Source organism: Lepisma saccharinum, chromosome 11 (assembly GCF_977018435.1).
Source record: "Lepisma saccharinum chromosome 11, izLepSacc3.1, whole genome shotgun sequence".
NCBI lineage: Eukaryota > Metazoa > Arthropoda > Insecta > Zygentoma > Lepismatidae > Lepisma > Lepisma saccharinum.
This window is the reverse complement of record NC_139239.1, coordinates 68,295,408-68,307,578: the sequence shown is the minus strand read 5'-3', so window position 1 is coordinate 68,307,578 and position 12,171 is coordinate 68,295,408. Positions and strand designations below refer to the sequence as shown.

At 39.7% G+C, this 12,171-nt stretch overlaps 2 protein-coding genes across 3 annotated transcripts in view; one reads left to right on the top strand and one right to left on the bottom strand.

The window, feature by feature from the left end:
• Nucleotides 1-12,171, top strand: part of LOC145995299 (DNA excision repair protein ERCC-1-like) — a 347,987-nt gene that overhangs the window by 112,160 nt on the left and 223,656 nt on the right. The gene's annotated exons all lie outside the window — the stretch shown is intronic.
• LOC145994892 (uncharacterized) overlaps nt 1-12,171 on the bottom strand; it is a 149,368-nt gene that overhangs the window by 57,613 nt on the left and 79,584 nt on the right. Inside the window, exon 1 of one of the 2 annotated variants that reach the window (XM_083131349.1) lies at nt 6,126-6,360. The exons of the other annotated variant lie outside the window; for it this stretch is intronic. Within the exon in view, the coding sequence (XP_082987475.1) occupies nt 6,126-6,176 (51 nt within the window). The 5' untranslated portion in view covers nt 6,177-6,360. Of the gene's footprint in view, nt 1-6,125; nt 6,361-12,171 lie in introns of those variants that run through there. 2 annotated transcript variants of the gene reach the window in all.

The window sequence follows — 12,171 nt, the reverse complement described above, 5'->3', positions numbered from 1 at the left end:
ACTATATTCGGATACACGTGTCCACTATTTACACGAACCACTGGGGGGGGGGGGGGAAGGGGGAGGGCGCTTTGAGATTTTCATAATTGTTGTTGTTATTAGGTAATTGTCTCAACAATTATCCATTGCTAATTACTGTAATATTTAGTACTACTATGAGCGTCAAAAGAGGAAACACTAGCGTAATAATTAATGTTTTTTTCCTCTCTTTTATATGAACTCCGTTAACTGTTTTTTTCTTGTTGGTTGAAAAATTTTACTAACCATAAAGAAAAGTGCATGATAGAGCCTTAAATTTACTAAATTATTCGGTGATTCTAAATAAATTAGTCCGATTTGGCCAAAACTACCAAAAAAAAAGATGGTCCTAGGTGAACAATCCTTTGTCTGCTTTCTATTTGCTTTAATATTTGTTTATTCAAATAACAATTGACTATAATTTACATAAATATGTTGTGCGTATATAAAAATTGGCATAGTTATAAGCACAGCGCGCTACGACGCCAGGGGTCACGGGTTCGAATCCCGTCCTGGGCATGGGTTTTTGTGAGTGTTCCTTCATCAGTTTCATTGTATCATCACTCATCCTCATCTTCGCGATTAGCCAAAGTGGCAGAAAAGCGAAGTAAAATAAACCAAATCAATCAATCAAAAATTGGGATGATAGATTTTTGGACCTGATTGTGTGAATTTATTAATTTTCAATCAATCTTGTACTTGTTTCAAATGTAAAATATTTGTTGATAATAAAATAAGCAGTAAGTTTTGTGGATTGTGTTGGTGCAGTTCAGATTCAAAGGCTAAGATAAAAATAACTTTACATTTTGTCAGCCAACAAGGCCTTATAGTCGAACAACCCAAAAAACGCAACAGATTATCGTGTTGCATAAACTGCTAGGATATACACAGTGATTTATAAGAGGATTCGTCAGCTACACCGGAAGCCATTCATTTCTCGTCCAGGGAGCAAGAAATCCTTTCTAAGTCTTCAAAATAAGGTATTAAAATAAACAACCAATATAATCTGACACCTCATGAGTAGTGTTGCCCACGGGACGAGACGGGACAGGCTTTTAAAAATTCGAGACGAGACGAGATTGACCGTGTGTCATGAGACAAACGAATATTTTCGAGACGAGACAGCATTTCCGCGACACGAGCACGAGACGAGACAGGCCAAAGTCTCGTCTCGTTGGCAACACTACTCATGAGTATGTTCGTATATGGTCACGTAGTGTATATGTGCATGCGTGTGCATCTTCTGAGTTGTACGTACCTCCATGCTGTTGAGCTTACAAATATGCGACATTAATCAACTACCCAACCCAGAAAACATCTCAAACTAAAATGGATACAAACCCTAATCTACTTTGTAAGTACAAAACACCACTTCCACAAACAAATTATTTTCAAAACACTTTCATTATAGATAAAGGTTACGACCTAGACTTCAAACTGCAGGCGTAATCTTGACCTGTATGCACATATTGAAAACGAAAGCTAGCAATAAATGGCGTGCGTAAATGGTAACAGATGTGATTTGCCCCTGACGTATGAACAGCAGACATGTGTGATCGTCAACATCTGCCGTGCGACGCAGTGAGTCACAACCCTTGTTTCTTTTTCCGGTTAACAGGTGGCTCTTTCAAATCCTATCAGGAAGCTTTATGTACTCGGTGTGGTTAATTCCCTATTGAGAAGAACTAACTACGTAATTGTGTGATGCATGCTTTTTTATTGCGGCAATGAACACAAATGAAAATCGCCATGCAAAGTAAGTGAAGGAGTCGTAAAAAAATTATATAGTATAGAAATTTAGACGACGATCTAGATCACAATGAAAAAGGGAATGGACACAGCACTGAACCCATCTTTCAAGAAGGAAGCACTGGTTTCGTTCTTCCGCTCTTTTTTCTTTTTAATGTTCAAGGGAACTTAATGACCAAATACTCGACTTCAGGATAACGAAACTCCAGGAACCTCCCCCCTTTTTTTTAATTTTAGTATTTATTTATGCCGAGAATCCCTACACAGCTCCAACTTTTATCATAGGCACCGGGAATTACACTAAACACTCAGATCTTAGGCATTGGCTTCATAAGTAGACTTTTTAAAATGTGAGCACGTCAGCAAATTTTATATCGCTAAACTTTTATTTCTGATTATTTCTTAAGCTGATCACTCGATTCTTGCGTAACGTGAAATACTGTTTTAGAATCTTTGTTCTGATCTTCGAACAATGTCAGCTCTTTCCAGAATACCGCAAATGTCGACCACCATTTCGTATTCGAAGTTTGGTTGAAATTAGCATTTATTTATTAATAGGAATTAGTATGAACAAACTTTATTTCTATCGCTACAATTTTCTTACTTATATTAATGAATATTCCTACTTCGGGCAATGTGCAAGGGCATAGTGTTCTCTTCTTACTTTTATTTGCATTCCAGTTGAATATGTACATTTTACCTTAAGTTCAGACAGACTGTAATATCCCCAACTGCACCGTACAGTGTGGCAAGTAAAATATTAAAAAGGAAGACTTTTGGGTCTCAGAACTCATGGGACATTGTAAATGCATCATTCATACTTTCACATAAGAAACGTTTTATGACTTTAATGGTCCAAAGTTAACTGTGGCAAAGCGTAGAAAGAATGAGAACAGAGAGCTGTGAGAAACAGCAGCTGGTCTGTACAGTATTTGCCATACCCTGGCACACACCTGAATTGCAGGATGCGGAGTAAAATAACGTAATTCTATGCTAATTAACCTTACATTCAACTCCCAAGCTTCGATGCGTATTATATTCCACGTTGAGGCAAACATTCTCACAATTTATGGATCCATTTTCTCTACTGTTATTTGTATCTTTGGAGTAATGTAAAATATGGCAGCACGAAAGAAAGGCACCTGTGTAATGAACGAATGAGTTTCTGATTAAATCGATCGGAGTTCTCACATGTTTTGTAACGAGGATCTGGCTACCCTGCCTTTGAACACGTGCCATTACGTGAAAGAATGAATGAGTCTGTGAACCACGCCATAGACATATTTTAAAGATGAGAAGCCCAGTGTCTCATTATGTTCCATTTTGGAGCACTGTATCAATAAACTATGAAAGAAAACCATGTTTTACACACGACCTGTGGCAATTTCGTAAGCACAGATATAACCGTAAAGAGAAACATTTATTTTAGCAGTTAACCCTATATTTTATCATCTTTTTCTAAGTTGGACTTTTTCTTGTTGCGAAAACTGGATTTATGACCCATCGCACACCTCTATGGGACACGTCCATGCATAGCTATTAAAGTGTGTTTAGTATAACAGTAATATTCTTCTAATTATTTTTACACATCCTTTTATCTTCACGGGATGGTATGCTGAAAGGAATCAGTGGCGTGCTCAAGGTTCTTCGAGGGGTTTACAACCCCTTCTTTGACCCCACTTTCATCCATAAAGAAATACATTTCTCCATCCCTGTCATATGTAATATTTACAAGCATGCTTTGGACAAGACCTTCGACATAAACTTTGACAAACCTCCCACACAGCACTGATGAACTAGATGCATACATGGGAGGATATCTCAAACATTTGTATCTAAATAATAATAATAATAATATTGGTATCACTTGGTTTTGAATAATTTATTCCCAGCAAAGCCTCTTCAGGAAGACAGACAACCATGAAAGTACGAGTTGAGTTTAATATGCATCATTTCATTTCTTCTCGAATTAATATCTGAATTATTAGACTACACATTAAAAGTCTTCTAGAAAAATAATTTGAAGCAAAATTTTACTGAACATGAAATGTCGTCTATTTGGAAGATTCTGGATAAATGTTTCGTAAAACTTGAACCAGAACTGGTGCGATCAGTGGGATGTTGGAAGACAACAGCGCAAAAATAAATTTCGATGATGGTCCCAATATTTTGTGTATTCGAGCTATCATGTTAGCCGTGCTGAAAGTTTAAAACCACGAACCTTTACTCATGCATAATGACACATATGACAGTTGACATTAGGCATGGTAGACTGAGACTACCATTTAAAAAATCGAGGCGACAAAATTACTTATTATTTGACAGTCTGTGACACTATAAATTTGCAGAAACTTCTTCTTTGTTGATTTAAATACCCAATTTTAACATTTTTATGTGCAGTATTTCGAGACTAGAACCAGATAGAGTTTCTCGTCTCGTCACAATTTCTAGTTGACACCTTTACACAGGTTGCATTTGATCTTCGTTCTGCACTTTTGCACACATTTCCGCTGCGAGCACATTTCCGTTCCAAATGTCCTTGCGGATTGATGAACCCACAACACACATGGCCCATCCTTCCACCAACGGAAGGAAATGACTTGTCATATGTTTCTGGTACGTTACTGCTTGGATCAAAAGGTATTCGAGGTTTGCAGATGCATGTTTAGACATCGAGGTCATGGAAGGATTAGGGCCCTCCTACTAAAATTAAGTATGATGTTTTGCATTTTCTGATCCACAAGTATGTACTGAAATTGCAAGAAGGTTGCTTATTTCTTAAATTTATTATGATCAATACACATTGAGGAATGGCCGCCCCTCCCGCCCCCTTTTGCGGAGCGGTTAGCACATCGCGCTATGACGCCAGGGGTCCCGGGTTCGAATCCCGGCCTGGGCATGGATGTTTGTGAGTGTCCATTCATCATGTCATCACTCATCCCCATCTTCGCAAATTAGTCAAAAGTTACACAAAAAGCGAACTAAAATAAAGCAAATCAATCAATCAACATTGAAGAATGAACATCATAATATAAAAATATTCTCTAACTATTCTATTTACACGTTGGTAAAGTTACTTACATAAGCGTGGATTATGTTATTTTTGTTATGAATTCAAAATGAAATGGTAATGCTTGCCTACTGAACAAGGTTTTCAAGATTGAGGAAGCAACAGTCACTCAACAATCTTTAAAGGACTTCAAATAGAGCATATCAGGGCAGTTCAATATTGTGCCAGAACATATTGCAGAAATGTGTTACACATGGTAACATCCCTCCCTCTTATTCGCAAGGCATGTTATGATTATTAGGTGTCTCTGGTCTAATGTGTGCCTAGGTGTTATAATTGTTATGTTTCCAATTTAAAAGATGAAATATCAACTACCAACTAGCTAGATTTAGAAAAAACTGCCCTTGTACAGTTTCAGTATTTCTTGACCTGCAATGCGATCGTTACAACTCAAAAGTGTCCATGACTGTACAAGATTGGGTCGTCATTTTTTAATGTTATTCCTCTTGAAATAAAGCACGATTTCCACATGTGATTTTAAATGCCTACTGGCATGCTATTAAATATAGTGACTGATATTAATGTGAAGCGATGCTAACTTCAAAACGTAAAGCAAACCTGGAACAGTTTCATAGAGCGATAGTCAACCTCTAAATCATGCAAATCTGAGAACATGTTATTATTATCTGCTGATTTATAGCTAACGTCTTATTGTCTCTAAATAAGTAACTGAATGTGCTTCCTCGAGGCTGTAAACAAACGCTTTTAGAAAACATTAATCGTAAAAGAAAAACACATTATTAATCTATTGAAACATTATCTACCTGAAAGATAATGTACAATAAATAATACAATGTTGCTCATTGCAGAGTATATTTACTTTGTAAATAGTTTTAACCGAATGCCTGGATTGCCATCATGCATTTGGCATTGCTTGGTAATCTCTACAGCGTCGCTTAACCGTAAGTAGGACTAACAAATAACCTAGTTAAATGTACAAGAAGTGTGGAAAGTTCTTAAGAAACAAGCTTTTCTACTTGTAAAGTGCTAGGGTTATATTTGAAACCAACAACATGCTTAGGCACCACCAGCTGAACACAATCACACACTTGACACGCGGATGCACTTGTTCCTGCACCTGTTCTGTTTTTAGTTTTCTTTTCGGAAAAAGGTAGAAGATGATGTACGAATAACGGAAGCAAGTTTGATGGATGCTTTCTAGAACCAATACGCTTGTTTACGCAGGATAATTACAGGTAGATAGGACTCACTACAGGTAAAGCTAAGCAGAAGAAGATGGCGACAGAGTAGAGGAGACCCCTCCCCCTTCCTTCGCGCCAAACATTACCTTGGTAACCTGGTACAGGGCATGCCTCTTAGGCCACTTCTTTTCCTTCATGTTCGGCGGCGTCACAACAGACAGCAACACAAATCCAGGAACACACGCAAGTTCGCACCCATACTGACACTGCTCGATGCACTAATATTGTCACTGCAATATCCGTTTTCTTTTTTCTAAACTTCCCAGGTAGCAGCGGAACTTCACAAGAAGCGTATAGACGCTTGGTCTGTGACGTGCTCGTAGCACCTCGCAACTACAACGTAGGGGGAGTAAGCCAGAGTGAACAATAGCCTCGGGGAGGTAAAAATTGCTCGGGCGAAAATTTTAGCGCTTCGAAATTGTTTTTAATCTTGTCGTTTTACCGCTGGTGCTGCATTCGCGCATAATAGTCTTACACTGTAAATCTAATCAAACGATTTGTCTGTCTTAAAAATGTTGTTTTACAAGCACGACATCGCGTTAGTGCCAACGCGAAATTTTGTGAGCGCCAAATACTGAATGTTTTTATGCCGTAGCCAGAGTTACGAGAGAACTCCAACTTGTTGCCGCGGCGGGCGGGGAAGAGGAAGGGGGGGTACACCTGCAGTTCATGGACACTAGCCATTCGCTGCGTCTGGTTGGTCGCTTGCTTGCCCTCTCTCTCTCTTCGTCTGCTGCCGCTACCTGGCGGGAACGGACGAGTCCAATGTGTGCACTCGTAGTAGGGGAGTGAGGTACGGCTGCGAGGAACAACAAATGAGGCCATTGGACTCTGACGGCGTCCTGTGCTCCCCCTCCCCTTTCCAGCACCCTTGTGGTAGCGGAGCAGTAGGTTTGCAGCGGGAAATTTTACCTCGAAGTAGGGAATTTTGACGTCAAAATCTGACAGTGTGATGGAAATACATGGGAATTTGGGCCTGTAGAATCAGAAAAATCATTTCATACTCTAGTCGCTGGCGTATTTGGATCGACAGCTGAAAACATTAAGCGCAAAAGTGAAATTTTCGCTCTGATTCTTCACTTTCAGTTTGTCTTTTCGCAGTCCTTCCGTACAGACCACGATACTTCCCTTTTCTTTGGGGGGGGGGGCAGCATGACCGTGAGGGAGAGGTTGGTGTTCTGTTTATTTAGCAGTCTGTCCTATAATTTACTCTTTTCAACATTTGACTATCTTTTTAGTAATTACTAGGGCAAATGGGGGATAAGGCCCCTATTCAACCCCTCCTTTGGCATGTCACTGACCTTCCTCGTTTATTTGTGATTCGGTAATCTCTTTAGAGCTGTTATTATTTCGTTTTTCACGCCCTTCGGTCTCTCACATGTTTATTCCTTGCCTTGTTTTGCAACCATTACACTTCTATTCCATGAAATACGTAAGTGTTCGATCGTTTGTTCAATCATGTTACCAGCGGATATCGGAGAGGAGGAGTCGATAGCCCCCTCCCCCCCCCGGAAATCTCAATTTTCTTTTTCAAAATATTGTGAACCATTCCCACCCCATTTCAAGAATTCATGCGACCTTGTAGTTGCTTTATTCATTAATGTGTATTGATATTGAGTAAATACGATCTATGGGTGCAGTGATAACAGTGGGAGCAAATAGCATGAAGTTAGTGAAAATATACTAATAAAGCTGGATGCATGTAAATAAATGATTGTGCGTGTGGGTGCATTAATAGACTAATATAATTATGATACGCGCAAACACACATATATCTATTCTTTGTTCTATTGTGAAATTTCTGTTTTAAACATAACCAGCCGGCCAGGTCCCCAGCGTGATTTATACGTACGTCTCTATCAACTTGGGTATTTGATATTTTCACATGTCGTTGTGACGTACTTGAACAATTTTTGAAGTACAATATATCGAACGAAGGAGGGAATTTATTTTTATGTGTATGGTCTGTAAGGGATTTTTAGAAGTTGGAGAGGGAAATTTGTAACGCCGCCTAAAGTTTGGTGGATTTTTTAGTCCTGCATCGTGGACACCCTCTGGCAATGTAGTCAGTGTTGTGGAACCGGAAAAGGTTGGCTTCCTCCAACCCTAACGGACGCCGGAAATCTCTACTTGTAGGGGAAACACTGATTGCCGCTCTGGCAAGCGAAATTGGTTATAATTTCAGATCGCTAATTGATGCTGTCGTTGTGGAGAACGGTACTCTGAATGCTGGATTTTCAGACACACACACACACACACACGCACGTAGAGAGAGAGAGAGGGGGGGTAGTAAAAATGTTCAGTATAAGTTACTTCTAGCATCCGCCTAAGCTGGGTGCGAAATCGCGGGTTCAAAATGAAGAACTGTAGTAAAAGAGTAACTTGATAATATCGCAAATGGAACTGATATGGCAAAATTTCATATCAAGAAACTAGTAACAGATGTGCGTGCATCAATAGCATTATATACACAATAAAAGTAAAACACGAATGTAACACAAATATAAGTATGATAATCTCATTACTCAATATTTATAGAGCCGGAATGGTTAGCACAGCGCGCGATAATTCCAGGGGTCCCGGATTCGAACCCCGGTCTGGGCATGGATGTTCTTTGCGAGTGTCCAATCATCGATTTCATCATATCATCACTCATCCTCATCTTCGCTATTAGCCAGAAGTGGCAGAAATCTAACTAAAAATAAACCACATCAATATGTATAAATTGTAGTAAGATCGCAGGTTTTGTATGTTCGATCTCTTCCACCGGCAAAAATAAATTTGTTCACTTCGAGACGAGAGAAGAGGTGCTCTCTAAAGGTAGTGTTGAATAAGAATAATTAAAAGCACCTGACAATGGATAAAGTCTAATTAATATTGCGTGAAAATCTAAACTCGTCTCCTGACATGAACGGAAGAACCGAAATGCTTCCACCCCGGCTTTGATGCGAGTTGGCGCGGGTTCGATTCACGGGAGAAACCTTGATATCCCTTTGTTGATAAAGGCAGTTGAGAGAGCTGCTTGAAAATAAGTAACCATTGTATAATGAAAAGCAGAAATTAATGTACATAAAAAAGATTTTCTAGAAGCAAGGTTCACAATGCGCCATCGAAACTAAACAGTCGCACGTTCCAATCCTCATCGCAGCGAAGACCCACACATTCACACACGAATAAACCGCTCCCATGTTCACGTAGCATACGTTCATTCCAGCATACGCACGGCTATCCGCACGCACCTGAAAATATTTCGCAGTTACATGCGTAGGTATGCACACAAAGATCTTGCTTAAATATTAATAGCTTTTGCAAGTTCTCACCGGAAATATTTGGCAGTGGAGGCGTTGGAAAATAAATGAAAACCCTCAGGGTGTAAAAATGGCTAAGATTTATATTCTATCTCTCGTGTTTGCTCGTTTCACTTCTATATAATGTTACATGGTGCATAAGCATTATAAATATGTCAATGCCCGGATTAACGGGGGGGCTTGGCAAAGAGGCCCCCTCCACTTGAGGAAAAATTGCTCCGAAAAGGACCAAAATGAAAGGAATATGAGAGATCTGAAATGTAGTAAAATATAAATAATTAAAAGTTACAAATACATTTGTAACAGCGGAGCCTCGCGATGTTGTTATCCATGGGCCTCCACAAGAAGTCGCGCATGCACCACTGCTGTAACGCTACCAGATGTACCGATTAGTTGGGACACTCCTATGAAATTAAATCTAATTAGGCCTAATTAGTTCTAATTAGTTTTAGAAAATGTTGTATTAAGTATGTAGTTTTGTTATAATAATATGAACGCCCTGTTTGTTTTCGTTTCTTCACTTAAAATGTCTCAGAATATGTGAAAAATGAAATAAATAATATTCCACCATCGTTACATAAGCGCTCTCTTTCTCTCTTGTTGATAAATTTGTCAGTCCCGATTTCACGTTCTGAAAATGCTTAGATTGCTGACACGCTCCGCGGATCCTATACGAACCTAGGACCTATGAACTGAGGAAGATGCAGGCAGACCTAGTTTAAATTACCAGGCAAGTACACAAATAAACAATTTAACCTCAAAAGGCACTCGGATTACATTAAAGCGGGAAACAGTACGCCCACGTGCCTTCAAAATCTGTACACAATGTTTCGCTTGCGTCCCACCAGGTGTCACGAATTCCCCATTGTATTTTAAACACATGACTGGCGCTTCTTCGTCGTACGTGCGAACAAACGCATCGATTGTTTTTTGAAAAGCCTCTTTAAATCATGCCATGGGATTGTCACTGAAGAAATAAGACACAAAGCGTGTGTTTACGCAACATCCATGTTCTTCTTTCTCTTATTCTGCTGTTTGCTAATGAGGGAGAAAAAATAACGGTTCAAGCAAAAACAAATGACAGTATAGCTTACACCGTCGATTTAACTCTGTGACGAGGCTTCAACGGAATGCATTAAAGATGTAAATTTGCCGTGATAGCCCGAATAAGGCAGCTCGTTTAAAGAGTACTGCTACAGAAAAAAAAATATTAGGTCGAAGGCTGGGTGGAGAACTAAAGTTTCTCGCTCATTCGACCTTATTCGTATAGACTTTTCTTTTCAGATGAGTTATGCACACGCTGGTAGGGACTGGGCCTACAATTACAGTGGAATACGAACTATTATTTGTTTTCACCAGGTATCAAACATAGGACATCTTGATTTCAAGGCGGCGACGTTGTCACTACGCCATCGTGGAGGCGATGTCTTCAGGTGACCAACGACGCTTTCACTACACGTTTACTATTATCACCAATTTAATAAATAATTGTTTATTGATTGAATTGGGCATTTTACATCGCTTGTCTGCAACTTTTGGCTAATCGAGACGATGGTGATGAATGGTGATGTGATGGCGCAGATGAAAGGACAATCAGACAACCCAAATGCCCTACAGATGATTATACTGACCATAGGTTCACTCGCCAGAGCCGCGTTAGTCTGTAAATGCAGTCCAGGGTGTACTACATAGAAGTAAGGTTGATATTTGGGTGTCTTGAGAAGGGGTGCCCCAGCAATAAATAAATACATTGTTGTTTGTGGATTAAACACGCCATTTTCATTCATTGTGACTCTCAACTACTTTGCCCTCTTTCTCCAGAGAGTTCCTATATTCCTGATTTGCTTCTCTTCTCCCCTCCCTTCTCATTGCCATTTTCATCAAAAATTCATCTATATGGTCAAATACGTATATAGTCGTATCCTCCGAAATCTTAAAGCTAGCCCTCGTGATGTAAAATCCAATGCTATCGAAGATACCAAAACCACGTGACAACTTTGTTTGGACTCCTTGCTCAGTGACGTCACACTAATATGGTCCATTCATTGTGTCTATCCCCCAGCTGAGCCAGGCCAATCGTGATCTTTTGCTCCACAGATTATCCTTCCCATTTCCCGGTCCCTATCCACAATTGTTGATCAATTTAAAGTAATTTTGTTCGCTACATTCTACCAAAATTTCCTAATGTCTCCTCTACGTACTTCATCGCTTGCGTATGAATTCTCTCCTCTACCCTTACTCCCAGATCCATTCAAGACCTACGTTATGTAAATCCTCCTTTACGTTTTGCCACCCATGAGCTCTCTTCCCCAACTTCATCAGGTGAAAACTGAGTGATGACAATGTTAGCTTCCTAATAAGCAACCCTTAAGAGATTTCCTCACGGGATGCTCTTTGGAAACTTGTCACCTTCCTACCGTGCTACCCACGATCTCCAGCATATTATCTCAGGCTGTCATGAGGTAAAATCTCTCACTAGCGACACCGTTAGTGTTCTTAAAATTAGTCATTAGCAGCCCTTACGGAAGGGCTCCTCGCGGGGGGTTCCTTGGGAGTTCTTTTTTTTATTACCTGAGTATTTCTGTCTCTCACCTGAACCGTTAGGCTTTTCTCGGTATCGACATATTCAAGAACGTTTTTCTTCGAAGACATTCCCCTGCAATGCTAGGCGCCACGAAGCTGTTACAAACTTGTAGACAGTGTTAAAATAGAACAAAATGTCAAAGGGAGACACCGATGACAATACTTTCTCTTGTCAATATGCATCATGATTTGGCTGATATTTGCATACCAACGAAAACTGTTTCATTATGGTAACAGCAAC